Source organism: Pholis gunnellus, assembly GCF_910591455.1.
Source record: "Pholis gunnellus genome assembly, chromosome: 22".
In the NCBI taxonomy this organism is placed as follows: Eukaryota; Metazoa; Chordata; class Actinopteri; order Perciformes; family Pholidae; genus Pholis; species Pholis gunnellus.
In genome coordinates this window covers 2,551,627-2,579,106 of record NC_136549.1, presented here as the reverse complement: position 1 = coordinate 2,579,106, position 27,480 = coordinate 2,551,627, and the positions used below count along the sequence as shown (strand labels likewise).

Here is a 27,480-nt window from a genome sequence, read left to right as displayed (position 1 = left end):
ACCAGTAGGACGTAACACCGGCACCCACTGCATGCCCAGTGTACGTCAATAGTCACGTGATATTCGTTTTCAGGCGTTTAAGTCTGGACGGAGATCATCTTGAAAACGATGCTTAAACGCCGTGTGGACGGAGGACTCAGGGAGCCGCAACAGAGGGGCCGAAGAGCCACATGCGGCTCCGGAGCCGCGGGTTGCCGACCCCTGCTTTATACGTTTCCCATAAACACGCTGACTGGTCAGCCTGTAGCTGTGCTACTGTTACCTGATGATGGTTCAAGTCAAGTGAAAACATTCAGTGATCCATCTGACAAATAGATGGGAGAGAAGAGGGAAGAGGAAAGAACACCAGACAGCTATTAAGGTAATTAAATGAAAGCTAGTACAAGGTCAGCAGAGAGGCAGGACGAGTATAACAGAACAGAGGAAGAAAAGAAAGACAGAAAAGAGACAAAGAAAAATAAATGGAGCATGACAGGAGATGGTGGAAGAAAAGAGAATGAAACAAAAAGTAAGAGACAGTAAGGGAGACGGGGACAGGGAAACAAAAGGAGAAAAGGGAGAAAGGGGAGAGAGACAGAAAAAGGATCCAAGAGAGGAGACGAATCAAGAGAGGAAACGAGAGGAGAGGAGAAGACAAAGGAGACAAGATGAAAGGAATCAAGAGAGGAGATGAGAGGAAAAAAGAGAGGAAAGGAGGAGAGGACAAAGGAGACGAGAGCAAAGGAAACAAGAGAGGAGATGAGAGGGAAAAAAGAAAAGAGAGGAGAGGAGAGGAGAAGAAGGAAGAAAGGAGTGACAGTGAATGAAAGAAGCAAGGATAGAAGGAAGCAAAAAAGAAAGGAAATGAGAACAAAGGAAATATGGTAGGGTGGAAGGAAAGGACAGGACAAAGGGAGGAAGAAAGGAAGGCAGACAGAAATTAACTGTTGGAACAAGGAACGAGGAATGGAAAAGTGAAGAAATGGAGGAAAGAAAAGTACGAATGACAAAGAGGGAAAGAGAGATGAAACAAAAAACGAGCAAAGGAGAGAAAGAAAGACTGAAGCTTTGATTCAAACTAAGGAGGAAGGAAATACAGAGCGGGGTGAGGAGAAGGAACAAAGCGTGAAATAAAGACACAACAGAAAGAGAAAGAAAGATAGAATAGGATAGAAGAAAGAAAACATTGCCTCTTAGATTGCAATCACACGGACCGTGTGTCTGTTTTCACGCTTTACCGCCTCGTTTGAACTCAGTAACCCACTTTTAATCAGCCGCGGTTCATTAAGGCCGCATCCAGCGAGCATCCAATAAAGCATGTCTCCGGGTTGAAGTCGGGCTGGCTTCCTCTCGCTGGCCCGTAAAGAGCAGAATGGAATCGTTTGAATTAGCGGCACCAACACAACACGTGTGGTGGAATCCTGCTAACCTCACACCCCTCCTTCTCCAGCTCACCAGAACACAAAGAGCAACGCGGCGGCTAACTGGCGAGCTAACGGCTGTAGACAGTCAGGGCCCGTCTACAGCCAGCAGGAAATAAGCAACACAAAACATGTGATGACACCAATACAGAGACACTGTCCCCCCAACTTCCTGCTCCGACATGGAAAAATGGAAAATGTCTATTTCCTTAACAAACCACAGCTTCATTTGATAGTTGTTTCCATCATGTCTCTCAGGATGATCCGATTTTAAACACCAGCTTCATTGTGTGAGATTCTGAACACTGAAGCTAAAGCTCTGGTGGGAATATCTTTAACTGCAGTTCCTCTAATGACCTCTAGATGCTGGCTTAGTAACATTATATGTTAACAATGAGGTCACTTACACAACTCCACAACCATCCACATCTGTATGGCGTGCACTAGAACCCACACAGCAACAACATTCTCACCTTATTCACAGCAGGGTGTGACCATGCAGAAGCAGAGAAAAAAAAACAGAGCGACTTTAATTCAACGTGTCAAGTAAATTTTTTTTACCAAAACACTTATATATATATATAGATATATAAACATTTGCATTGCCTATTTTTGTTTAATTCTCATGACACACTCTATTTACTTTTACAAAGAACCGAAAACGAGGTAAGTAGGTCATTTCTGCACATTGAAGCAGGAAGTAGCTCTGAACCTACAGGTTTAGACCACATTATGCAACTTTATCCTTTGTTTTCACGTTTTATTGGATATATAAACTAGGGATGCACGATACCGACTCATATAGCTGGATCGGGTATCATAATTTGATTCAATTCTATGTTCAGATATAATGCACATTATATACTGTGATTCCTGTTTCAGTTTTAATCAATTTGTTGGCACATTAAATGGTTTAAGCTTCAACTGTAAGTTGCATGACTTATTATTTTAATAATAAATAACCATTCAGTTTCAGCCGTTTCTATCAGTGACTCCCCATGTCTGCATTACACTAGTCAGCCTGTGAGCAAAATGCTATGACGACGCAGGTCCAGAGGACCTTTAGTCGGTCGGTATGGAGACATGTCAATTAATGAAACTGCTCAGTGACTGATACCTCATTTAATTTCATTAAAGTGAGAACAGAACTGTACTAGTTGCATAATAATGTAAGACGTTTGTCATTGTGTTGTTTTCATCAGGTTTATGTCTCATGACAGTTTAACTTCTGTAGACATAGTGCGTCCAACGTTTAAAACCTTTCACTATTCCAATAGAAACCACGGAAACGAGCTGAAACCTCAGCATGGGGACGGATTTTTTAAATAGTGCTTTCATTGAACATCTCTGGCCGATGTTTGTGCATGGAGGAACAATTGAATTCTGGCAGCATGGCGTCTTCAATTCTGCATTATATCAGCTGTCTGAAATTCATCCTCTGTAAGGTGAATCCACAACTCGGAGCTTTACTCTGCGCTGCAGGCTGCTGCTATTAGCGTTCCATCTCTCACTCAATCTCTCCAAAAGGCTCAAAGAATGAGGCTGCAACACTTACAAATGCCAAAACACAAGACACACAGGGCATTCAAAACCACACGCTTCTTTTCATGTGTTGTGTTTTATGTTTGCTCTCGTCAGTCATCAGTGGGAGACTGACAGGATGAGATGTGTTCGAGCACATCTTGTGCAGGACTGTGTGTTGCACGGGGCAGAAGAAAAAAAAACATTACTCTGACTGACACTAAGTCAATAACGCAGCAGCAGCGGGGCTAGACGGGGCTGGATGTGTCAGTGGTAAAGCACAGCCAGATATCTGTAGGAGAACTCTTCAACCCCGACCGCCCTCCCAACAGCACAGAGAAACAAGCACCAAAACAGCAGAGATCATGGAAAGCCTCCAAACGATGACGGAGGGACTCTCCAGAGAAAAGGCGAGCTGAGCCACACACACACACACACACACACATAGGAACATCCACGCACCCTTAAGCTTACTCTCTTAAGCTCAGACAGACAGACATATTCAATCATGTACTGATTCAGATGGATGCACACACCCAGAAACACTCCAAGGCTAGATTAACATTGAACATCCGTTGCCTGTACAAAACAAAAACAAACGGGGGGTAATATTTTGAGAATAGAAACCTTAGATGGATATAAACTTGGATATAAATAGTATTTATTTTTTGTTTAGCTTCACTTTGAAAGGTGTGATTTTATGTTAATCCAACCTAAAGTGAAAAAAAATTAGCAAGTTATTACATTCCAGTCATTTAGCAGACACTTTTGTCCAAAGCGACTTACAATTCAGATTATATCACACCATAGGCACAGCTACGGGAGCAATTTTTTGGGTTCAGTGTCTTGCTAGAGGACACATCGACATGCGACGAGAAGAGCCGGAGCCGCGGATCAAACCACCGATCCTCTGATTGAAGGACGGCCCTGCTCTCCACTTAGCCACGGATGCCCGCCTATTAGTAATAATAATTTAAATGTCAGCATTAGGAATTAAGCTTTTTTGGTACAGCCCTACTTCTACATATTTTCTTTGGATTACCGTTGTCTTGTCCGTCTCAGAAAAATCGTTTCTTCTTGTGAAATTTGTGATTAAATAATCTCAGAGAATATTGTATCATAAAGTTTTAATTGAGAGATTTCTCTCAAATTTACAATAATTTACCACTTTAATCTCAGAGAATATCCAAGTTTTTTCCCCGAATGTTAGCCCCTCCCCTATAGTTTCTATTTAAACCAAACCTACTATAGCCATAATACGCAGTCGTAGACTTCACATAGGTCTACAGTCTTTCATGATTTTTTAAATACTTATACCAGATGAAAAACCCATTATGTCACATTTAAGCGAATATATAATCAATGATTTTGTCAAGATCAGGAACAAACAGCAAAACTTTTAATATCATGTTTGCCCACAAGACATGACTATTTAGTACATAGTCCCTTTAGTCATTTAGTCCATCCATCATTCAATCATCAAGTCCATCATTTCCATCAGCCCTCTTAACAGAGACACACCCAGAGGAGGGAAGTTCTTACCCTGACAGTTGTGTCCGTCGTGGGCCAGCATGAATCCATCGTAGCAGGTGCATCTGTAGTTGCCAGGTATGTTGATGCATTCATGGACACAGCCCCCATTGTAGTCGTTCTCACACTCGTCCATGTCTGAAAGAGAAAGGTGGTAGTGTTACTGACACCTTAATGATTGCAGTTGGTTTGTGATTTGCAAAAAAAGAGAGTTGGTGAGTTTTTTCTTGTCAGTGTGGAGCGCAATGTCATACAGTCCTTCCTGTCAATCACTGGACACATGAAATATGTTTTGTATTTAATGGCAGGGTTGGTAATTTTGAGAAACTAGCAAGTGTATGTCTTTTTTAAACTTATCCAACCAAAAAACTCAGCCCAGTGTTGCCAACTCTTATCCAATGAAAGTAGCTAGCAGCACTAGCTCCAAAAGTCGCGTAATCTAGCGGAAAAGTCGCCAAGTCTGCAACACCAACAGCCCAGCCCATCTCTTTAGGCCTCCCTCGAAAGCCACTCCCACAAAATGATCATCATGAACGAAAACAACAAACATGGCTACTGTTAATACTCACAGCTGTTAAGATAGCAGCTTGTGGACAATTCTGGTGATGAGCAATGAGTGCACGGGCAGAATACAGGCAGGCAGGCAGGCAGGCCGTCCAATCGTCACATTTGGGCCAAATGAAATAATTGGACGAGCTTATTACAGTCACAGTCTTAGACAGCCACAGACATTTTATTTTGTCTGAGCATTTGATTAATTGCTGTCATGAGAGAATTTCAACAAAAATATCAGAAAGAAGATTACCAACCCTGCCTTTAATGCATTTTTGGTGGAATTTGGAATTTACAGTGAGGCAAAATGTATGTAAAAAAATAAATGAAATAAATGATTTCACTAAGACATTTAACAATGCTGTTTGTATGGGGAATGAAGAGGGTGTTTTTGTTTGCATCAGTTCCCAGATTACTTTTTATTTTGTGCCACATGCCCTCGTTGGCAGTATGCGTCCAGGTGAGCGCCGCTTGACACTTTCAAGATTGCAAACGTTCCTCCTGTCTAGACGTCAGTCAGAGCGTAGCAGCAGGTTACTGCAACCTAACACATGACAATGACGATGATGGTGATGATACTAGTTTTGATCTAATGCTTTACTTTTAAGTTTGGATGCCAGTGAATTTATCAACCCGGCTGCATTACCTTGCAGAAATGGGGGATACTCGGAAAGTGGGGGCAGTCGGGTGGGGGGGAGTGAGAGACGAGAGGAGAGGAGAGTGTCAGCCGCTGTTTGTTCGTCTAGGGATGCACCCTCCCCACCTCTATGCTGAGCCAGTGGAGGGCTTTCACAGGAGCGGCTCACAAGTGGTTGCCATGCGGAGCCACTTAAGCAAACAGTCCCCCCCCCCCTCCGTGTGAACAGCACGAGATCCGGGAGGCGGCAAGGAAGACCCGGCCTCATTTTACACCATGGCTGCTGTCTGTCAACGTTCCACGTTGCTCGTCTGTATTTCTGTCTGTCTAACAGCTGAAATCAATGAAGATATTTTGAGAATGAAGTCACTGGTCGTGGCCCCCACCCCTTCCCTTGCATGTATAATAACAGAAACACTTGTGTTACAACTAGCGTTGACCACATGCAAAGTCCTTCTTATATTCCTGCCAACAACCAAACTTCTGTGGTAGACAAAAACCTAGTTCATGTTTTACTCCAGGCAACAGTTACGGTGTCTTTTACATGTATTTAGAGAAACCAATTAGTACTATGTAGATAGACGCGGTCGGTGTTACGGCATGTGTGCCACTGGCGTGACTACAGCAGATCTTTGAGTTAACTTTAGTTCCAACAGATCAGCACTGTCACCGATATTGTCCTGCCATATGACTCCAGACTTTGTTTGTTTGGATCACAGAGTCACAGCAGCCAGGTTTGATTGATGGAAGGAGGCCGATGGCTCTGAGCAGGAATGAGACCCTGGCACACAGTATCGATGGACGACACACACACACGCACACACACACACACACAGACACAGACATGGCTCTCAGCCGCCACATCCTGCATGTGGACATAACCCAGACCTGGACGCTGAGCATATACAAACACTAATGTACGGCACGCACACGCGCCAACACCAGAACACGTGCAAAATGTAATCACTTACACAGAAAACAACAGAAATCTTCTATCCACAAAAAACTTCCGTTCAGATGGTTAACGTCCCCATTTGGGCTCGGGATACGAGCGCTTTGAAAAGTCCAAAAGCGGGCAGACATAAACATGAAAAGATCCTCATCTGAGGGGTTTCACTTGGTTAGAAACCATCATGACAAAAGCCAAATCAATGCCACATTCTGCGACTTAGAGCACCACAGACATGTTTACCAGAGGCCAATTACACAGGCCAACACACATCAGTGCAATTTAATTCTGTTTGTCTGATCCCTGAGAAAGGAACCCTGTCTCTGCACTTGAAGGAATACTCCGGCATGATTGACGTTAAAGGGAACACTCTCATCCACACGTACTCACTGTCAAGTGTCAGATGAGAAGATTATTATTAGCTCTTTAGATTAAATTCCGTGATAAAAATAGTGACCAAAGCCTCCGTCGAAAAGTTCATAAAACTGACTTTAAAACTGCTTTATTTGTGACGCATGTGTTTATAAGCAGCCAGAATTCCTCTTTAAAGGTATGGAAAACGTAAAAAAGTCAATCATGGGGGGAATTAAAGAGCCCGAGCGTTGTGTATACAAACCGATCACAGCCATCACTAGCTCATCCCAAAAGTCATTTGCAACCAATTAGGGCGAGCTGGAATGGGCGACTGTTTGGGGAAAGAGGTTGTTTGGACACTTTGCTATGCTGCCAGCTCAGATGGCGCGGTGCAGCACGATGTGGCACTTCCTCTGTGTTCTGCTTTTCATCTGTCGGAGAGGAAGGGAGAAGGGAAAGACTACGGTCTACTGAGGGGGCGGTCAGGGGGGGGGCTTTACAAAAACACACCTGAAAACGCTGGTGTGGAGCAGAAGTCACACCAAGATTTGACTTTAATATGATGTGTGGTTTTTAGCATTGCTCTTTTATACCCCTATATTAGTCCATAGTGAGTCAGGCTTAAAAAAACATCACATCCTACATTTCCCGTAATGCTACCAAGAGATGGTATCCATTAGAGCCCACTTATTTGAACTCATAGCCAGTTTGGTACACTGTTAAACACGTGGAGTTTCCCAAACCCAAGTTTGTAAACATAAAGATAACTCTGATGACCTCAGAACTGACAAATCTTCTCCAGAGTCACAGAAGACATCATTACAACAACTGTTTTCACAGCGTTTAGCTGTTCTGAATGGCTACACTCCAAGATGGGGAGAACTGAACGTTAAAAGAGCGAGACGTGATTGTTCAAACGACGCACAATTAAAAAGGATTCTGCTCAGTCAGAGGTTTACTTTGAGTGATCAATTATCCCTGTCATAATGTATTTAAAGCACAAGCACATATGATACATTCAATTCAACCACTTAATTTCCATTGGTTCTAGAGTTTCTGCTTGTCATGTGAAAATGAAAAGAGGACAAACAGGGTGGTGTATGTTGAGGTGTTGGAAAGAACAGGAAAGAAGACTTGGAGCATGCGTAGGTACGCGTGTGATGGAGGGATTAGAGGGAGAGGCCGGCAGAGGAGGGTGCGTCGTAGGGTCGACTCAGCCCCAAACGGTGCCACTTCCTGCCCCTGAGCTGTTGTTGACATCTGACAGCGGTGGCCCGACAGCTTCAGACCGGCTGCTGCTTCCGCTCGCAATTGTGCACGTTTTCTAATTGCCTAGGGAAGCGTTTATGCTCCAAGTTTCATCAAGGGAATTAGGTGCCACTCCCCCCCACCCCTGACTGAGGGGCAGAGGGAGTAAAGGAGGAAAGGGAGAGAATGGGATGCTGCTTACAGTCTAGGGTTTCTGCAGGTTTCTGTGAGCTAAATTCTATACTTTCAATGCCATGCAGAATGTAAAATAACACTAAATTCATGACAAGAATTTATAAAAATCAGTGAGGTATGTGTATTAACATTCAAGTCCAAGTTAATGACACATTTTTTTTTCCAAGGTGCTTGGCTTTCCCCTCATCTGCACTTTTATGAGGGGAGCCTGGATCAAACAGAAAATAAATTATATTTTCATATAAATCCCATGACTACATGTGATGTGACAGCCCACAGTGACAAAGCCACACACATTATCACCCAGCCTTTAGCCTTTGTTCTCTCATAGTTTTGGTTAACAACAACAAACAGCAACAGCAAAAAATGGTTGATATAACCACTGTGTGCTTCCTACCGAGCACCGAACGACGCACAATTGTAACAATTGAAGCTCTAGCGTAAGTTCAGTCAGGAATACTATACTATATATTCATCACGTGCCTAGAAAGTTGCTAACGTTGCTCCGTCCTGCTGATGTGTGAATATGCAACTGTTTGCTAACACGTACAAGCTTTGCGAGGTGATACAAATATGTCAAGTCTGTATCTGCCAGCTGCCTCCACGTTGCCAAAAAGATTAAAGACGCTCTACGGACAACAAGTAATTCTTCCTTGCGTGTTAACTTCCCATTTTGTAAAACAAATCCCTTAACTCTGAAGGCTATTAATCTCTGTTGAGGTCGTTGAGCCCAGCATCAAATGGCAGATAAGCGGATAGTTAGTGGAGACAGTTTACTAAACATGAAGCAACCTTAGCTTAAAGGAGAGTAAATGTTTTACTTCAATTCAATGTTGCTGTATCAAATAGCAAAGTTGGCAACTATAGCTCGTGAAGACAGTTAAATATCTACCAAGCTTACATAAACTTGGTGGCGTCCACAGCAGAACTAAAAAGAGCAGGAAACATTTGACTTACATTCGATGTTGCTCTGTGTCTGCCAAGAATTGTAATTTCAAATGTGAGACCCATCAGCTTTTCTATAAGGTGATAATGGGTCTTTTTCACTGCAGGCACGTTGACATATTGCAGGAATAACACAGGTGTAATTAATGACATTATTATTAAAATGAATGGAGAGGGGCCTTCATTCATAGAATTAGTTTCACAGTGGGGTTTTTTTTTTTGTCTTCCTGTTAGGTCAAAATGTATATGCATAACACCTACATTTGGTGTTTGGTGGTGTGTCTGTGAGCCTTTTTTGAGGTTCTAGCGTTCGCAAATTGTAAAAAGTTAAATGTTTTCCAGGATTTTAGGATGTTTTAGGAAACACATGACAAACAATATATGTTCGGTGTTGGTGTGGTCCGTGTATTCATGGTGCACTTTTCAGTTCATGAAAGTTAATGCAAACCTTTTTGTCTAAAAATGCCTGTGTCACATCTGGTTGCAAAAATCCAAGATGGCGACGGCCAAAATGCCAAACTTGAGACTTCAAAACAGTAGACGAAAAACCAATGGGTGACTTCACAGTATATACAGGAAAAAGGAAAAGGAAAGTTAGACTTGTATTCATTGTAAAATAGCAGCTAGCAGCAAACAGCACCATTAGCAGCAAGCTAGTGAAGACAATTCAATATCTATGAAGCTCACATAATCTTGATGGAGTCCAAAGCAGAGCAAAAAGTAGAGTAAACTTAAATTCAATGTTGCGTGTAACACATTAGCAAATGTTATTAGGTGATAATGGGTCTTTTTCACAGCAGACATTTTGCTGCAGGATTAGCAGAGGTGTAATTAATGACATTAACAATGGCTGTTGTTATTCCAGGGCTGTGGTATTGTGCCTGCTGGTTCACTGGCACAGCTTAGTGGGATAATTAATGGAGTGAAGTCCTCATTCATACTATTAGTTGCACAGTGTTTTTCCTGCTATGTAACAAATGTATGCTTTGCAAAAGGCCTAACTTTCCATATGGTTTGTTTGTCTGTGAGATTATGTTGAGGGTCTACAGTCCCCAAAGTTGGCCAAGTTGAAAAGCTGTACAGCTTTTTGTCAGGGTTTAGTGGAAGACAAGATGGATCTACAAAGAGTATGTTGAGAGAATGTTGGACTAACATTAGTCAGGTGGCCATAAACGATTCTACATGAATGTTAATCTGCCGTGTGTTTGCTCATTAAATATCTGGGCTATATAACATAAGATAGCATAGAGATAAGCAGGTCACTGTGTCTGTCACCGGGTCACCCTGTATAAAGCTTTCTACAATCCAGAAACACTACTCCAAATGAAATACAATCTTGCTCCATGTCTGCTGGAAAAGATATGCCATTATTTTTGCAGCCGTAACAACAGGCTACAATACAACAAGATGTCAGCGTGTTTTGAGGTTCATGAAAAGGACCTATATATTAAAAAAAAAAGTTTAACCATAGGACCTGGCTGTGTGTATGTCAAAGTTCAACTTCCCACCAATGAATGCAGCTTTTAAAAGTAAGCGGTACCATTTTTTTTCTCGGCCCAAAGTGCAGTCGCAGCCAGGAAAGTGTTACTTCCCAAACATCTGCGTCACTAGTCACTATAATATATGGCGGATGAACGTGAAGTTTGACCACGACATTGCAACTTATGAGCGAACTAGCAGAGAACAGAGTGACTCAGACTTGTCTCTGAATGTAGATAAAATGACAAGACTTTAGTAACCATTTCCAATCGCTTGTGTCCCAACCGAGTGTGCATGTGTCATGATATACAAAGATACATAAAGCTTTGTCTGCACATCCAACAAACACTTAAATCTCGGCTGTGAAAGTCAGAACCAAGCTGGAGGGAAATTCTTTTTTCCCTGTGAGCTTTTACCTGAGTGACACGTCCACCCCGCGGTGCCAGACATCATCCGTCAAAGACTGACAAGAAAGCGGCATGGAGTTGCTGGCATGAGGTCACTGTATCTATATATAAAGTTGAGCCTGAATGAATCCGACCTGCTCCACTGAGTCTGAGCATTGGAAGAAGCAGACGGGGAAGAGGGAGGGATGTGCACGGACGGAATCTGTGTCGGGTGGGTTCCATTCGTGTGTGTGTGTCTGTCAGCTAGCCAGTGAGGAGAGTGGCCGACTGATGACAGAGGTGCAGACGCCAGGCAGACAATGGCCTAGTAATTGTCTGCCACTATTCCCACTCACCCTTTCCACCTTCGCCGTCTCCCTCACCATCCATCCCTCCAAATGAGATGCCTTCTCTCTCTCTCTCTCTCTCTCTCTCTCTCTCTCTCTCTGTCTCAGTAAAGAAGGTCAAGTGACACAGAGTAAAAGAGGAGCTGAAATTAGAATCCAGTCTCAAGCTGGCAGGGTATCTTTCATCATGTGTTACGAGCTTACAAATTAAAAATAAAAAAATGCATGAAAGAAGCGCTACGGCGCCCACACCATCGACTGTATATAAGAAGTGAACATAGTCATCGTGATGTCACCCATTGGTTTGTGGACTGCCGAGAGAATGCAAGTTTTAAGACACTTCCGATCGGCTTCACTCGGCAGAACTGGAGGTGCAACCAGTGCAACCAGTAGTTTGAATATTGCCCTGAATCGAGTTAGTGCCATTCTAATGCACATGTGTAGGGAGCAGCTCTTTGTGTTGATAACGTTCATAGTGGAGAAAGATTGCTCACAGCTCAGTCAATACAAACACGGTGGAGTTGTGTGCTACTTTGGTTAGACCAGAGAAAACAGTCTGTAGCCAGAATTTAGCCGGTCAGTTGCTTCATCTCTCTGACATCTCTCTGACCCTGTAGTTCTCTCCAGCCAATAGTCTATGCACGGTAAACAATGCATTTGATTGGCTCAATTGAGTGAAGCTATTGCCATATTAACTGTATTAGTTGCACATGAATCTATAGCAGGCGGCAACCTCTGGTTCTGCTGAGTGAAGCCGATGTGAAGTGAGTCTTAAAACTTGCATTCTCTCTGCTGGCCATCAGGGGGCAACTCCTTAAATTGCAAAAAGAAGTCTGGTTGTATAGAAGTCTATGAGAAAATGACTCTACTTCTCTCTTGATTTATTACCTCAGTAAACATTGTAAACATGAGTTTATGGTCTCAATCTCTAGTTTCCAGTCTTCTTCAATACAGCATGATGTAGTCCTGGGCGGTATACCGGTTCAACCAGTATACCGGTTTTAATTTTCCGTATGATATGAATTTTTCACACACCGTCATAGCCGAAACAACTACTGTCACTCTTCAACAGGCAGCACAATATATTGTTCGCCGCGGAGGGATCTGCGGTTGTAGCTAGTTGTCTTATGTGTATTGAGAGGGACCCCAAACATGGTTATAACTTTATAACAACAATTATTACCCACAACTAACGCTCTTTAACAGGGCAAAACACCACGACACAACAGTTTATGATAAATAAACAATTTGTAACACTAATAATTGTACATTTGTAAAATTTCACCGCCGTACGGCATGCTGGGTACAGCTCGCTAGCTAGCCCGTTAGCACAACAGTCTGCTAACAGCTGGGAGAGTCTCCGTCGCTACAGTAACGTTACATCAAAGAACAGAAAGGAACATGCCGGATGAACAAAGACAGACCGGAGATGCATCGATAGTCTGTGCCCAAGAGAGGAGCTGTGCCGTCGGATTCGAGGCCGTCAACCAGTAACGGTAACGCGAGTGAAACGGTGAAGCTAAAGGGTCACACATCGCTTGAAGAGACATTTGCCCGAGGCACTGCATACGACAAGAAAAGCAAGCGGTGGAGTGACATTACGAACGCAATAATGATCCACCTCTGCAAGGACATGGTCCCGCTACAGACAGTCGAGAAAGACGGGTTCAGAGCAATGAATAAAATACTGGATTCAAGTTATGTCTTACCGGGGCGACAATACTTCAGCCAAACTGCTATCCCAACATTATACGAACAAACGAGCAAACCCTTTACTAAGCAAAGCCTTTATACATGATGACATTCCAATGTTTTTATATTCTATGTACTCCTGACAGTAGAGTAAGTATAAACTTAGTTAACTTAGTTAACTATAAACCTATATAAAAACACAGTCAAGGAAAAAAAAAATACCGTGATATACCGTAAAACCGCCAGAATCTTAAAAAATACAGTGATACAAATTTATGGTCATACCGCCAAGTATGGCAAGTATGAGCACAAGTTTGTTTGTGTGTGTATGGCGATGGCAGAGGCTTGAGTGTTAAAACACATAATGAGCGGAAGGAGAAGAGACTTCTATTCAGGGCAGCGCTGATGAAAACCATTCAATTAGCCAGTAAGTGACAAATGCTGAGTAAACACGGTGCTGCTTCTGCAGGCCTCCGACAGCTCTGTGGCAAACAGCCAGATCACTCAACCCTCTGGTTCTTTTCTTTAACAGACCAATCAATCACACGTTTATCCAAAAAAGTGATGCCAAACTTTTAAAACTTTAAAAAAGAATATCCTCTCCTGACGTTTACCTTCTGTATCTTCTAAATCAGCCCTTACTCACAAAATAAAGACAACATTAAGTGAATATTGGTTGGACGTTTATGAGATTTAAAGACTTGATGTTTCATATTGTTGTAAAGATGGGTTTTTGCAGCAGGAATGATGTCACTTATCTCCCAAAGCCCATGGAGTTTTTCTGCCCTGAACTCAGGAAACACAGCAAAGTCTCTCCGATTCATCTTATCATAATCCTTTGAATTGTTAACTCTCAGCCTGGTAAACAAGCATTCACAACAGCCGGTTACAGTTTCGCTGGATCTCTCTATAAACAGGGAGACAACTCTGGCCCTGTTCTGCACACACACACAAACACACACACACACACACACACACACACACACACTAGCACTCAGTAAAGCAGGCCTGACTGATACACAGCTCCTCCCACATACTCTTCGTTTGACAGCACAGGGATAAAAGTTCACATTTTTCCATAACGAGCCGGCAGTATCAGCTTGCGGAAAATGTCTACAGAGAGGGCAGCGTTCATAAACGGCAGATCCAATTTCAGTGGCGAGCGGAATCACATTCATTTGAGAAAACGACTCATCTGAGGACACGGTCCTGACGGGGGCGCCCACGGTCAGCGGAGAAAACACACATGGTCAGGTCTGGGTGAAACTCGTAGTGGCTGGGACAATGCCGCCTGCGAGTTGCTAATTTGTAGTGCCGAAGTGTAGCAGAGGCCGAGAGCACAGGTCGTCTCCCTTGGTCACAGGGGCTCGAATCCCACAAAAGTGCAAGAGCGTGCCAGAGTTTTGTCAATGCGGTGCTATACAGGCTGCATCCCTCTGGAACCTCTAAAGTGCACATTAAGAAATCATGTGATCATCAATACGATCCGTGTTCTCGTGGCTTTCTTTAGGAAAAGGAAAATAAAAATGTCTGATTCCGAAATTACCTAGTAACAAGATCCGAGAGCTTTTCGATCTTGACAAAGGGTACATCTGGTTTTTGGCCCGACCCAGAAACATTTTGCTTCGTGAAAAGTTGAACAGTCACACCGTTGCTTTCTTTTGGCAGCTTCTTTAGTGCTGAGCTCTCATTGCTGTGGTGTTTCTGCAGTGTACTTTCCAGAGATGAAACAAATCTGCATCCCCTACTCTGAGGAAATATCTGTGAAAACATTCAGTGTTTTAAAATAACAAAGTAACAACTGGACATAAGGCCAATCTCTAATGTGTTTAGAGTGGTTACTGGGGCCGTTGTTATGAGCCATCCGGTCATTATACAACCGGAATGAGAGCTGTAGCACAAAGTCAAACATGCTTCAGTGGGAGTTGGACTCAATTATCCCTTGTTACAGATTCTGTTTGTGATCTTCACAGATGCATCTTCAAGAGGCAGCCGGGGGGAGGATAATGTCCTGTTTGGGGACCTTAGAATTGTGTCTCTACCCTTTGCAGATGATGTGGTTCTGTTAGCTTCATCAGACTGTGACCTCCAGCACGCACTGGGGCAGTTTGCAGTGAAGAAGTTGGGATGAGAGTCAGCGCCTCCGAGTCTGGGGTCATGGTTCTCTGCAGGAAAACGGTGGACTGCTCCCCTCTAGGTTTCATGAGTCGCTGCCCACAAATAAAAGAGTTCAAGTATCTCTGGGTCTTGTTCACGAGTGAAAAAATGGAACGTCAGATCAACGGGCGGACTGGTGTGGTGTCAGCAGTAATGTGAGCATTGTACCAGACCGTTGTTAGAGCTTAGGTGGCCGGAAAAGCTTTCGATAACCCGTTCATCTACGTTCCAACCCTCCCTTATGTTCATGAGCTTTGAATAGGAAAGGATAAGATCATGGATACAAGAGGCCAAAATAAGTTTCCTCTGTAGATTGGCTGGACTCACCCTTAGAGATAAGGTAAGAAACTCAGGGCTTCACCGCAACCTTCCCCCCACATAATGGAGGATGGATGGATCAACAGATATTAATATTTTGCCTCCCCCATTATCTGAGGAGCCTCTGGATCGACGTACCGACTGAGAGCCTCAATGATATTATACTGATATAACTCACTTTGGGGTAGATGCCCAAGGGTATACTTGTGTGTATTGTCCATGCTTTAGGAATATAAATACATCTATACAGTACATACACCTAGAGACATCCGCAAAAAACCTTGCAGTACATCCCCAACACACCACTCACATTTGTTTAGGTAGTTTGTGCTAGTTGGTAAGTTATATGCACACAGAAATTAATTTGATAAAAGTGATGTTTCTGGGGTTTTTTAAGTGGGTTGTAAGAAGCAATTAGTCAGTAAAGAACCTACAGTGGATTAGTTAGGATTCACCAAAGTCACAAAATATCACAAACTAACTGTTCGAGGCAGCAGTAGAACAGCAACTACACTTAAACTAATATGAATTGTTTTAGGTGTCTAAAATACGTTTTGCTGCTGCCCCCATTCCCAGCATTACATTGCTTTGCTCCAGTGCTGGTACTACGGTCTGTTTCTCCAATCTAGGGGTGTGTTGACCGCCATCTACTGTAGGTAATACACTGACTATTAACTCATACCACTCCACTTAAAAAACTATTCCTTAAAGCAGGGGTCTCAAACTCAAGACCCGCGGGCCAAATCGGCCCGCCACGTTATTTTATGTGGCCCGCGAATCCGCCAGCAAAAAAAAAATATCAAAAGTTAGACTTGATACAATTTACAAATATCCTCTGCTCTCTGTATCGCGCACGGCGGAGTTCCACCCCGGTCCGCGCGCGCACACTCCCACCAGCGGATGGGAACAGTCGCCGGCAACAGTCGCCCTCCTGCAGGTAGCCCCCCCCCCAAGAAGCTGTAAAGCTAGGGGAAACACTGCAGTTATTTAGGAGTAGTTACATTTACACAGTCTTATATTTACAACCGGCCCTTTGAGGGCAACCATGATGCTGATGTGGCCCAGAGTGAAAATGAGTTTGAGACCCCTGCCTTAAAGTGAGCCACTTACAAGGCAAAACTATTTTCTAAATGAGGTATAGGAGAAATATGACTCGTCTGTCTGGAGGATGGTGGATCTCAGTGGTGAACTGAACGTGTAAAATATGATTACGTTTGTGTTATTGATCTGTAGAACCTACAATTTACGCAGCTCATTATTTTTAATCAGCTCCAACTTTTCTGTTTTGTCACAATTGACTTTGCACATATTGCTGCTGGTCTTTCTGACAGCACGGCCAAAAATAACAGAGAGGCCTAAATGTTAAAACATTCTAGCCTCACAATAAAAATAGCACATCGCATCCAAGGAATTGGAATTTGAAGGGTGCATCTGGAGGTAATAATAATAATAAATGCAGGTGCTCTGAACAGAAACGTCTGATAAAATGACAAATGAGCGATAACAGTGTGGACGGATCATACATTAACGCACTTGTGAGGATTGTGGAGCAAAAAGACGATGACGTACACTAAGTTGTATCCACTTTCTGTTTTTCTCGCCTAATCCATGGCATGTTCTACTAGACTGCTGAGTGAGTCTTTGCCGAAACGGAATGACGCTGATAAAAGCAGCGGAGGACTGGGTGATGGAGAGAGCGAGCACAGGCACTCTGCCGCTTCCAGGTGCTTCCAGGAATAGCAGGGCCGCTAATGGCGCGCTGGCCGACAAAGTGGCCCGTAATGCCTGTTGATGGAAAACACAGCCAGCCAATTACAGCGGCCATATCTAATCACCGGGGTCAGAGGGTCAACTCCCATCCCACCATCTGTCTTCATTTGACATCTCTGTCGTGAGCTGTTGCTACATCGCTGGGAGGAGATTGATAGATCTCAGCGTACATTCTGGAGGTGTTGTAAAGCGTGTTTGACACACACTCACACACGTTCGCGCAGAGGCATTCAAATGCTGGATGTAGAACGGTGATGTAATGAAACGCATTTGACGTTCAAGTTCCATCAAAGCAGAGTACAGCTTCCACACACACTGATTCAAACGCTGGCCTGGGTGAAGTGATGTTATACACAGTGGCTGGCAGGACAGGTCGGCTCAGACAGCAGCAGCTTTATGGGAGGAAGATCATATTCCTGAAAGCCTGAAAGCCTGAAACCCTCCGCTGTCTCCTCTCAGAGGACAGAGAGCTGTTGTTATTCCAGACGACCTCGTTCAGACCGTGTCTGTCTGTCCGGTGGCATAAATCACATGCTTTATGGCAAACAGAAAAGACAACAGAGCTGCTGAATGACTCAATCAATAATCATTGATGTAAATGGTCAGTTCAACCAAAAATGTGACGTCAGACACCAGCGCGCACACGTGTTGGAAAAAAAACAACAGTTTATGGAGAGATCAACATGCAAAGTTGTTTTTTATGCTATAAACCCTCTGTAATAGCCTCTGTTCCACTAGCTTCTTTAACTCACCCACAATCACTCATTCAGCATTTCTTTCCAAAAATGCACCATGTACCTGGGTTAAACTCTCCATATTCCAAGACACTAATAGCACTTGTTATTAGAAGTTAAAACAAAAATTGCATTTTACCAGTCAAACTGATTATTTGTTAGCATTTAAAAAACTAAAGCTCCCATGATTATTTACCACCATGGGTAATTGCAACATTGTAACTTTTACTTGATCTGTTAGTGAACGCTCTTCACTAACAAAGGCCGTCCCTCAAACGGCGATTTATTTATTTCTTTTATTTATTCATTTATTTACCTGGGACAGTGCACATTAATCAACAATTCAGTTTCCACCTCAATGTAAATGTGTGAGTCAGCTAGAGAGCTATTTTCTGCCTGCAGTCCCTGGGCTGATATTATCAGTACAATTCAACAGCAAACACTATAAGACAACACTGTAGAGCATAATACAACATAATACAATAAAATACATAAATACATTACAAAAGTAGCAGATTCGTAAAAACAATAAAAGTGAGTAACGGCAGGGCCAGAGATGAGGTAGTATGATTACTGTGATTGCAGGTTTGGTTTGCTTTAAGCACTCTCTTTAGTTTTTGTTTAAATGTTAGGTAATTAGTGCTCTCTCTTAAGTCAATAGGAAAACTGTTTAAGTCGTGGGTGGCTCTGACTGAGAAGACTGTTTGCTCAAACTTGCTACATCTGTATTGTACAACACAGTCCCCTCTGGTGTTTGCCTCTGTTGCCCTGCTGCTACTATCCTTCAGCACTATGAACTGACTCAGTGTGGGAGGTGTAAGCCTATGCAGAACCTTAAAGACGAGGCAAGCATCTGCAAAATGTTTGAAACTACAGAAATGAAATAGATTGTGCTTTTGAACTATATGCAATGGTGATAGCAACTGGTCTTTCGGTCAAGTGTTTTTAGTGTTTGTAAAGGGACTCAATAGGTTTTTAAAATGGTCATGCTTGCTTGTGACCAGCTTGTAAAACAGTATGTAAAGTAGGAAAAAGATCATAGCATGCATAAAGAGTTTGGCTGCCTCTGTTGTTAGGTATGGTTTTATATGCCTAAAGTTAGCCAGGTTGAATTTGATAGTACCGGCTACCTTTTTAAAAACTGACAACAAAAGTAACTATTCTGTAGGTGTGCTGAACAGACACTAACTTGGCAGGGGAGTGAATAATATTATAAATCTATAGAGAGAGCAACTTGGTGACAGAATAATGGCTTTGGATGGAAACTTTGTGTCGTCTGGGTTTGCATTGTTACCGCTAGTAGCTGCCATTTCCCACAATTCATTTGGTGAGTACAGTGCTATTAGGAATGATGGCCAGAAATACAAAAATGAGACTCGAGTTGTAGTAAATTATACTTCGCCAAGGTTCCAAAAATTCTGTCTTGTTATGAGCAGTGGAGCGCACGGTTCACAGGAAAAGATTAGAGGATTACAGTGTGTGTGTGTGTGTGTGTGTGAGCTAGGACTCTACATAACAGGGAGGGAGAGCATATCTGTGCAGTGCAACGGAGCTCCAGCTGTGGTGTGCTCCGAGGCAGAAGTGAGTGGAGGTGTGAACGCACAGCCAGGTGCTGCCCCCGTCTCACCCGGACACCCTCGCTCAGTCCACTTCCTCCCCGTTAATTAGGAGAACCTGTAGGGGGGAGGGGTTGTGAAACAGCTGTCCAACCAGCCGTTACATCAGAGGCCTAGTTCTTGTACCCAGATCCAGCCTATAGCTTTGTTTAACTGAAGTTCACATTTGATTTTATCTGTTGCTACAAGTGATGTCCCAAAAACGTTTATTTTGATCAGATCATGTCCAATCCGATACCAGTATTTACCTGAATGTGGATTAAATATGTTTCTGACACACAACAGCAGCTGCACATTTTTCTTTTATCTTCTCGATCCAATTACTGAAGGTCCTGATTTAAAATGTATAAAATAGTCAATAAAAAATATAAATCACACTGTAACCGAGACAGTGCCTTATATTGAAATGAACAGCTGGAGAGAAGAGGTATCCCTCTGTAAGTGCCGTTACAGAATTGAGCGCACACTCCAAACAAACCCAACAACATCAACTTACTCACGTAACTAGAACTAACTAACTAACTGATTTCTTAGCATTGGAGTGAGTCTGTGTATTCAGATGTCAAAAGTGGGCGTCACTTACGCGGGTGCACCTCTAATTTTCACTGGTATATGCAGTAAAGTGTAGGCTATAAAGGAGAGCAACGCTGCAATAGTACCAGGATGAGGTGGACAAAACACAGTAGAGTTGAGTAAAGAAAGGATCGGCATTCGATTGGGGTTTAGTTTATGCGATGCCGATCCTTGGGGTTGGTTTGGGGCATCTCTAGAAAAAATAAATGAACACACATTTGGAGAAGAGCTCTGTGGTGGGTATTTCATCCATCGCCTTGGATCTGATGGACAGGTCTATTCTTAACACATCAAAGTGAGCCCTTCCTTCAATTGACTGCTTCTCTCCCCACAGCGTGGATACAGTCGGGAACAGATCATCATTATGGTAAATCAGCTTTTGTCAATGTATGCTTAGGGTTACACAAATGAAAATGCCACATTGAAGGCACTACAAGGAATGTTTGACCTGTCATGAATTAGTTTCAATGTAACTCTGATGCCTTCATATGACGAATGATGATGATTGAAGTTTAAGTCAACCGTGGATACAGTTTAAACATTAACTTCAGTATTTTTCTGTGATGGGTAATTCCAGTCTCAACTCTATTTTCTACCTTGCTAATAACTATTTTCTGAAATGGTACTAAACCTTGGACGTAAAATGGTGCACTTCAGAATCAGATTGCTGCTGAATCATGTTGCATCTTAACTCTATATCAACAATCTTGAAAAGTTGCTCAGGAGGTTGGTGACAACCCGGCACATTTTTTACAATCGTATCATGTAGATTGGCTATCCATTTGCAGTTATAGATGCACATGTCCTCTTGGACCCTAGGCCTATTTTTAGCCCTGTGCTCTAAAATGTCCTACCCTTACGCAAAGGGGCTTATCTCGCTAACTACATGGTCTATTTGAATAATTTAAATGGAAAAATAACACAAATAAATGTGAGCTTTGTTAATATGTGTACATATCATTGTATATGTTACTGGTAAATGCTGAAATGAACGTTACACACAGCTCAAATTGAGAATTTTGAGGTTTATTTTTTTTTTGTGCCCAAAAAGCACTTTTATTGATTTTAAATGATGCACAGCCAGGCCTAAACTCTCCCAAATCATATCTCAACATGTCAGCAGTCCTTTTTAAAAAAAATTGGCTTTGATAGAGTGAAGTATGCCTGAGAAATCAATGCTGGTGTACAGGTCAGCTTTGGTCAGCCAACGTCAATTCTGATTTTGGAAGGCGCATATATCGCTGTCTTATTGTACTTTTAAATACTATATATCTATATATTTCACTTATTTTATCACTAATAGTGTTCAATCTATCTAATACAGAAGTTTGGCATCATTTTGAGAGCCTGGGCTATATGAAAACTTGTAAAATATGTTTTACGTGATGTATTTGAACCTAACACAGCCTGTGATTGGCCGATTTGCGCAATTCCCACAGATTTGAACTCAGCAGAGTCTGGGCAGTGTAGTCATTCGTTCTTTGAGTTGTTTACAGAATTTTAAGCCAATAAAATAATCGAAAACTGTGATCCACCCCCATGGGTCAAACCCATTGGCCAAAACTGAAATTATTACTCATTCGTCATAGAAGCTCGTCAGAGACTCATTTTTTTACACAGAACAAGCTGAGATACATGGCGAAATGGCGGCACGGATACATTTTTTTATTTATTTTTTTTCATCCAGGAAACATCTAAAAGGTACGGAGCGTTTCAATGTTTATGATGATGGGTTGAGTTGATATCTGTGGCAGATCAATAGTAACGTTCTAACGGTTTAAAGTAGAATAATTTGGAGGCGATAGTTCGATGCAGTTTGTTGTGCTCATGGTCCTGGGTATGAAGTGTGTGTGTGAGTGCCGTAGATTGCGGCTGGGATCGATAACGGAGAACATTGCTCGGCTTCTCCTGGCGAGAAATAGGTGAAATTGTGGTAGTACTTGTAGTACCTTGAAGTAGTTTGTGTATATATATGTTTTTGAGTGATTAAAATAGGTTACATGGTCCATTTGATCAGAATCTCTTCGTCATGTACGTTTTTGAAATATTTTAAAATATCATTTCATTCGTTCTCAAAAGTGATTTGTACTACATGTGTACACTCTTCTCCCCCCCCCTCTAAAACCCCATTTGGGGCACTCTCGGGTTCAAGAGGTTTCAATCACATCCGTTCACGAAGAGAAAGGAGTGAACGGGAAGTGCATTGAAGCGGAGTGAGGCCACTCACCTTCGCACTGCTTGCCATCTCCCTTGTAGCCTGGCTTGCAGATGCAGTTGTAGGACTTGGGCGTGTTCTGGCAGAGGGCGTCGATGTGGCAGTCGTCCGAACCTTCTGCACACTCGTCTGCATCTGCACAAACATTAAGAAAAAAAAAATCAGGAGTCAATAGTCAAGTAACGAATTACTTCCTGTTGCTGCCTTTTTGGCCAGGTCGTCATTGTAAATTTGAACTGGTTCTTAATTGACTTATCTGGTTAAATAAAGGTAAAATGAAAAAAATAATATAAAGACATGAGTCCCAATGGATTCAACGCGCCCTGATGTTGGTATGACTCGGGACGCACCGCTCTGACCTTATGCCGCTGAATTTGAGTGATCCCTGGCCTCGACCCATACATTTCAGTTGATGTTTCAGAATTGCTTCAGAGTTGGATTGGTACATCCCCAGGATGGAGTGAGTCAGCATCTGTCTGTTAAAAGCTACACTCAGTTACAAGTGTTACATTTGTTCCATCTTGTCCCTTTAGTATCCTCGACAGAGATGCGTGTTGTTTAACTGATGTCACATTAGAAGAAGTGTGTCTGTGTAGCATTTCTAATCACAGAGCTCTGAGTGCCAACTCCATGTGTACTTTTCATTTAGCTTGAAACAATGTAATGTTTCGCCTTCCAATGAGACACTGATGACGGCTCATGAGCATACATGAGTGGTTCCTAACCTAGAGGTATGGACCCCCCCAAGTGGTCGCAACAAGATTACTAGGATAGTTAAACAGATAAACAAACAAAATTAAAATGTTGTATTTAAAATATTGCTCTAATCTCTGCTTTGTGAATTACTGGATAGTTTTACCTCTTTATGATTTATGGAATTAGAATAAAATCCCTCTTGACCGGGTTATAACCGTATATAAGAAGTGGACGTAGTCATCGTACGGTCATCCATTGGTTTGTGGAATGCTTTTATGAAGCCTCGAGTTTGACAATTTCACCGTCGTCATCTTAGCTTTTTGCAGCCGATGAACAGAAGTGACCATATTTCAAATGTGGAGGACTAAAGTAGAGACACGTATACATCTCTGGTAGCGGCAGAGACCTGTCAATCACAGTAAGCCCGCCCTAAAGCAGCTTTTATGGTCTGTTTGACTCTAAATGGACCATCATTTACTAAATGATCATCATGCTGTATTGAAGAAGACTTGAAACTAGAGATTGAGACCATAAACTCATGTTTACAATGTTTACTGAGGAAATAAATCAAGAGAGAAGTAGAGTCATTTTCTCATAGACTTCTATACAACCAGACTTCTTTTTGCCACTGGAGGAGTTGCCCCCTGCTGGTTAGTAGAGAGGTTGCCACCTGGTTACAACCCGCTGACATGTGGAACCAGTCACATGTATACTCGGTTGAGGTATGTTTAAAACTAGCTAGTCGTCTGACGACAAAAGTGTCGGCCGAATAGCTCACTCGAAAGCGGGGTAAAAAGCCTTCTCTTAATTGTTGACGCATACTGACCCCTTGACCATGCAGGTGCATGAGTCTAATGAAAGCTGCTGTGGAGTCGCAGAACTCAAGGCTTCATAACGGCAGTCCACAAACCATGGGTGACGTCACGATGACTAAGTCCACTTCTTATACACACTCTGTGAGTCTTACACACACAGTCTTACACACTGAAATTGCAATATAGCCTACAAGATTTAATGGATGCAAGTCAAGACAATCAACTTATACAACATGATGTCCTGCAACAGAATCCACACAGCGCACCCGACACACACACTTGTGTGTAGCTGCAGTCATCAGCTTTCCACCTCATGCGAACACAAGCTGGAGATAGAAACATATCCGATGTGGCTTAAAGAGAAAAGAACGACCCACAGAGAGCTGATCTCGAGGAAGAAAAAAAATCCACTGCTGCCACCCATGGGTGAAGACCTTACCAGAAACAACCGGGTGTTCAAAGGAAACACTGCAATATTTTTCTTAATTCATATATTTGAATACATTATTTTTTTTATTATTTTTAATAATGAATAATGTTGAACATAGTGGGACATGTTTGTGACCATTGCGAGTGAAAAGTTATTTGTTAAAAATTATTTCCAGAGTCCCCTCAAAATGTTGCTGTTAAGGCTCCCAGGAGGTCTTTAAAACCCCTGAGACCCTCTCTATATATATATATTTATATATATATATATAGATAATGTAATTAAATTATATCTGTCTCTCGCAGTCTGCCAACTCTAAGGGAGTGTGATACAAAATCATACCCTCTTTAAGCTTAAGAGGGTATGCGCCTTCGCATATTTTTCCCTTGCCGTTTTTAAAAAATAAGTTGAGTGAAATCCTGTCGGTGCCAAATGTGTCCGGCAAATTATTTATGTGTGACAGAGAGAGAAAGAGAGAGAGAGAGAGAGAGAGAGATCACTGGGCAACATGCAGAGGACAGAGGGTTTAACGGCTTCCTAATTGATCAGGTCATTGATAGAGGAGACAGTCACATCTGGGCCCGACTCATTACACACACACACACACACACACACACACACACACACACACACACAGAGGGAGACGGACCCGGAGACGTTTTTGGTTTCTCCTGTTCAGCAGACCTTTGCATCACCACAGAGCCCCTCTGCTCTTCCCCTGCAGTATAAATAGTGTGAGTGTGAGTGTGTGTGTGTGTGTGTGTGTGTGTGTGTGTGTGTGTGTGTGTGTGTGTGTGTGTGTGCGTGTGTGTGTGTGTGTGTGTGTGTGTGTGTGGAAAAGTTAGGCGACCCGGCTGGAAGCTGCCTGCGGTTCGGCCCCTGCTCTCTGTCTGGCCCTCCGCCCGGCTCAGCTGTGTAAAGGCAATAAATAAACGATAAAACGGAATTTACAATAAATATTTTTCCTGTTAAAAAAAAAAGTCAGTGAGTGTTTTATTGGAGCCGAAGTGAAGAGAGAGAGAGAGAGAGAAAAAGGAGAGCAAAAGCAGCAACAAGCTCCGGTCTTTTTAGGGGGTTAGGGTGGTGAAATGCTGCAGGAGGAGGAACAGTTTTTTACACGTTTTCTGTGTTCTGTATAAACCCCAAGTGTCTCTGGTTTTGACAAAGCCTTTCCTGCATGGTGGCTCACTGTCTCAATATTGACTCCTCGCGCATTCACAGCGGTGGGAGGCTGAACAATGTGCTGCTGCTGCTCTTGCTGCGCGGTCGATATCGGGCCCCTGCTGCCTGCATGCCTTCTCCTGGGACTTGGACGGTCACTTCTGCCCCCCAACCAACTTACACACACACACACACACACACACACACACACACACACACACACACACACACACACACACACACACACACACACACACACACACAGCCTCCGCCTCCCTCCTCCTTCAGCACCGGACAAGCCCACCAAACCCCGGAGACGAGATGCTCTCTATAGCGGCTTCAGCCCTCCGCTTTAAAAAGCCGCCCTCGGTGTAAATCATTTGCACCGTTTCCACGCCTTGGAACATTAAAAAAACAAATCACAGCAAATGTATTTACTTAACCCGGAGAGCAAGCTGTAGTTTCCGATTGAAATAGACCTTTGCGCGCAGGAAACACAAAGTTCCAGTGAAGTCCGGGACGCGGATGTTACACCGACTGGTAATCCATTTACGCATCCCGGATGCCTTTGAGGACAAACTGCGACATGAAATCGACTTTCTACCAAGAATTTGACATTTAATAAATAAAGCATGATTCACCAAAATGACCGAATTCAACATGAAAAAAATGTGTTTTGTCAAGAATACAAACCCCCAAAAATGCGCGCAAATGTGAGTTTTCAGAGGCATTTAGTGAACGATTCTTTTTCTAATATCGAAATTGCAGAGCGCTGTAATCAAATGGCAACTTTAAAGTAGCTCGCTTGTGCTTCACGGTTTGTATTTTAAACCCCCTGTGATATTGTGGTGGTTTCTTCACTCGTCTCCATCATTTCTTGCGTTAAGCCGGTGAGACTGAAGCGTTCAAAAAAGAGAAAAGAAAAGTGCGTTCAGTGGCTGACAATAAAGCAAGACAGAGAGGAAAGGGGAGCTCTTACCTGCGAGTCCGACATTTCCCATCACCCTGCAAGTATTTATGAGGAGGATAAACAAACAAACGTCCCGGGAAAAACAAGCGCTCCCCATGCTGACAGACGGTGTGAGGATTCAGCAGGGCTTTTTCTGGGGGTTTGGACCGTGCGTGTGTGCGTGTGAGTACGCGTGCGTGTGTGTGTGTATGTGTATCGTATACGAGAGGAGGAGGACTGCTCTTTGGTGGACCGGCAGAGAGAGAGAGAGAGAGAGAGAGAGAGAGAGAGAGAGAGTGAGGAGGCAATCTGAGCCCTCTGATTGGCTTGTTTGTGCCGATAGAGGAGAGAGAGGGAGAGGGTTTAATGAGCGACAACATGATGGAGACAGCCTCAAGGTTCCCTAAACCTAAACAACATAGATAAATATGAATCGTATGGTATGAATACATTTATTATATATATACTCCCGAAATGTCCCATTATAAGTCTGAGGGGTAACTAGTTTCTCTAACTTTTTTTACTTGTTAAACATTCCAATATTTCTTAAACTCAAACAATCTGAGAAAAAAAAATCCACTTAGGTTAAACCACACACAATTTATGTCCACCACCTGTCTGAGAGCAATTGAATTTCGCTTTGGCTGATCTGTAGGCAGATGATATACATGGAGGCAGCATTCGTCACCAACCTGGCAGAAACCTCCGGTTCTGCCGAGCATAAGTGTCTTACAACTTGCATTCTCTCTACTGATCACCAGGGGGCGACTCCTCTGGTTGTATAGAAGTCTATGAGAAAATGACTCTACTTCTC

At 42.8% G+C, this 27,480-nt stretch overlaps 1 protein-coding gene across 2 annotated transcripts in view; it reads right to left on the bottom strand.

Moving 5' to 3' along the window:
* The window catches only part of scube1 (signal peptide, CUB domain, EGF-like 1), a gene marked incomplete at both ends in the record, with an annotated part of 106,098 nt that extends 79,314 nt beyond the window's left edge, over window positions 1-26,784 (bottom strand). For both annotated transcript variants that reach the window (XM_079183542.1, XM_079183543.1), the window contains 3 exons: window positions 4,464-4,589; window positions 22,631-22,753; window positions 26,697-26,784. In XM_079183542.1, the coding sequence (XP_079039668.1) occupies window positions 4,464-4,589; window positions 22,631-22,753; window positions 26,697-26,784 (337 nt within the window). The remainder of the gene's footprint in view (window positions 1-4,463; window positions 4,590-22,630; window positions 22,754-26,696) is intronic.
* Window positions 26,785-27,480: the final 696 nt, after the last annotated feature.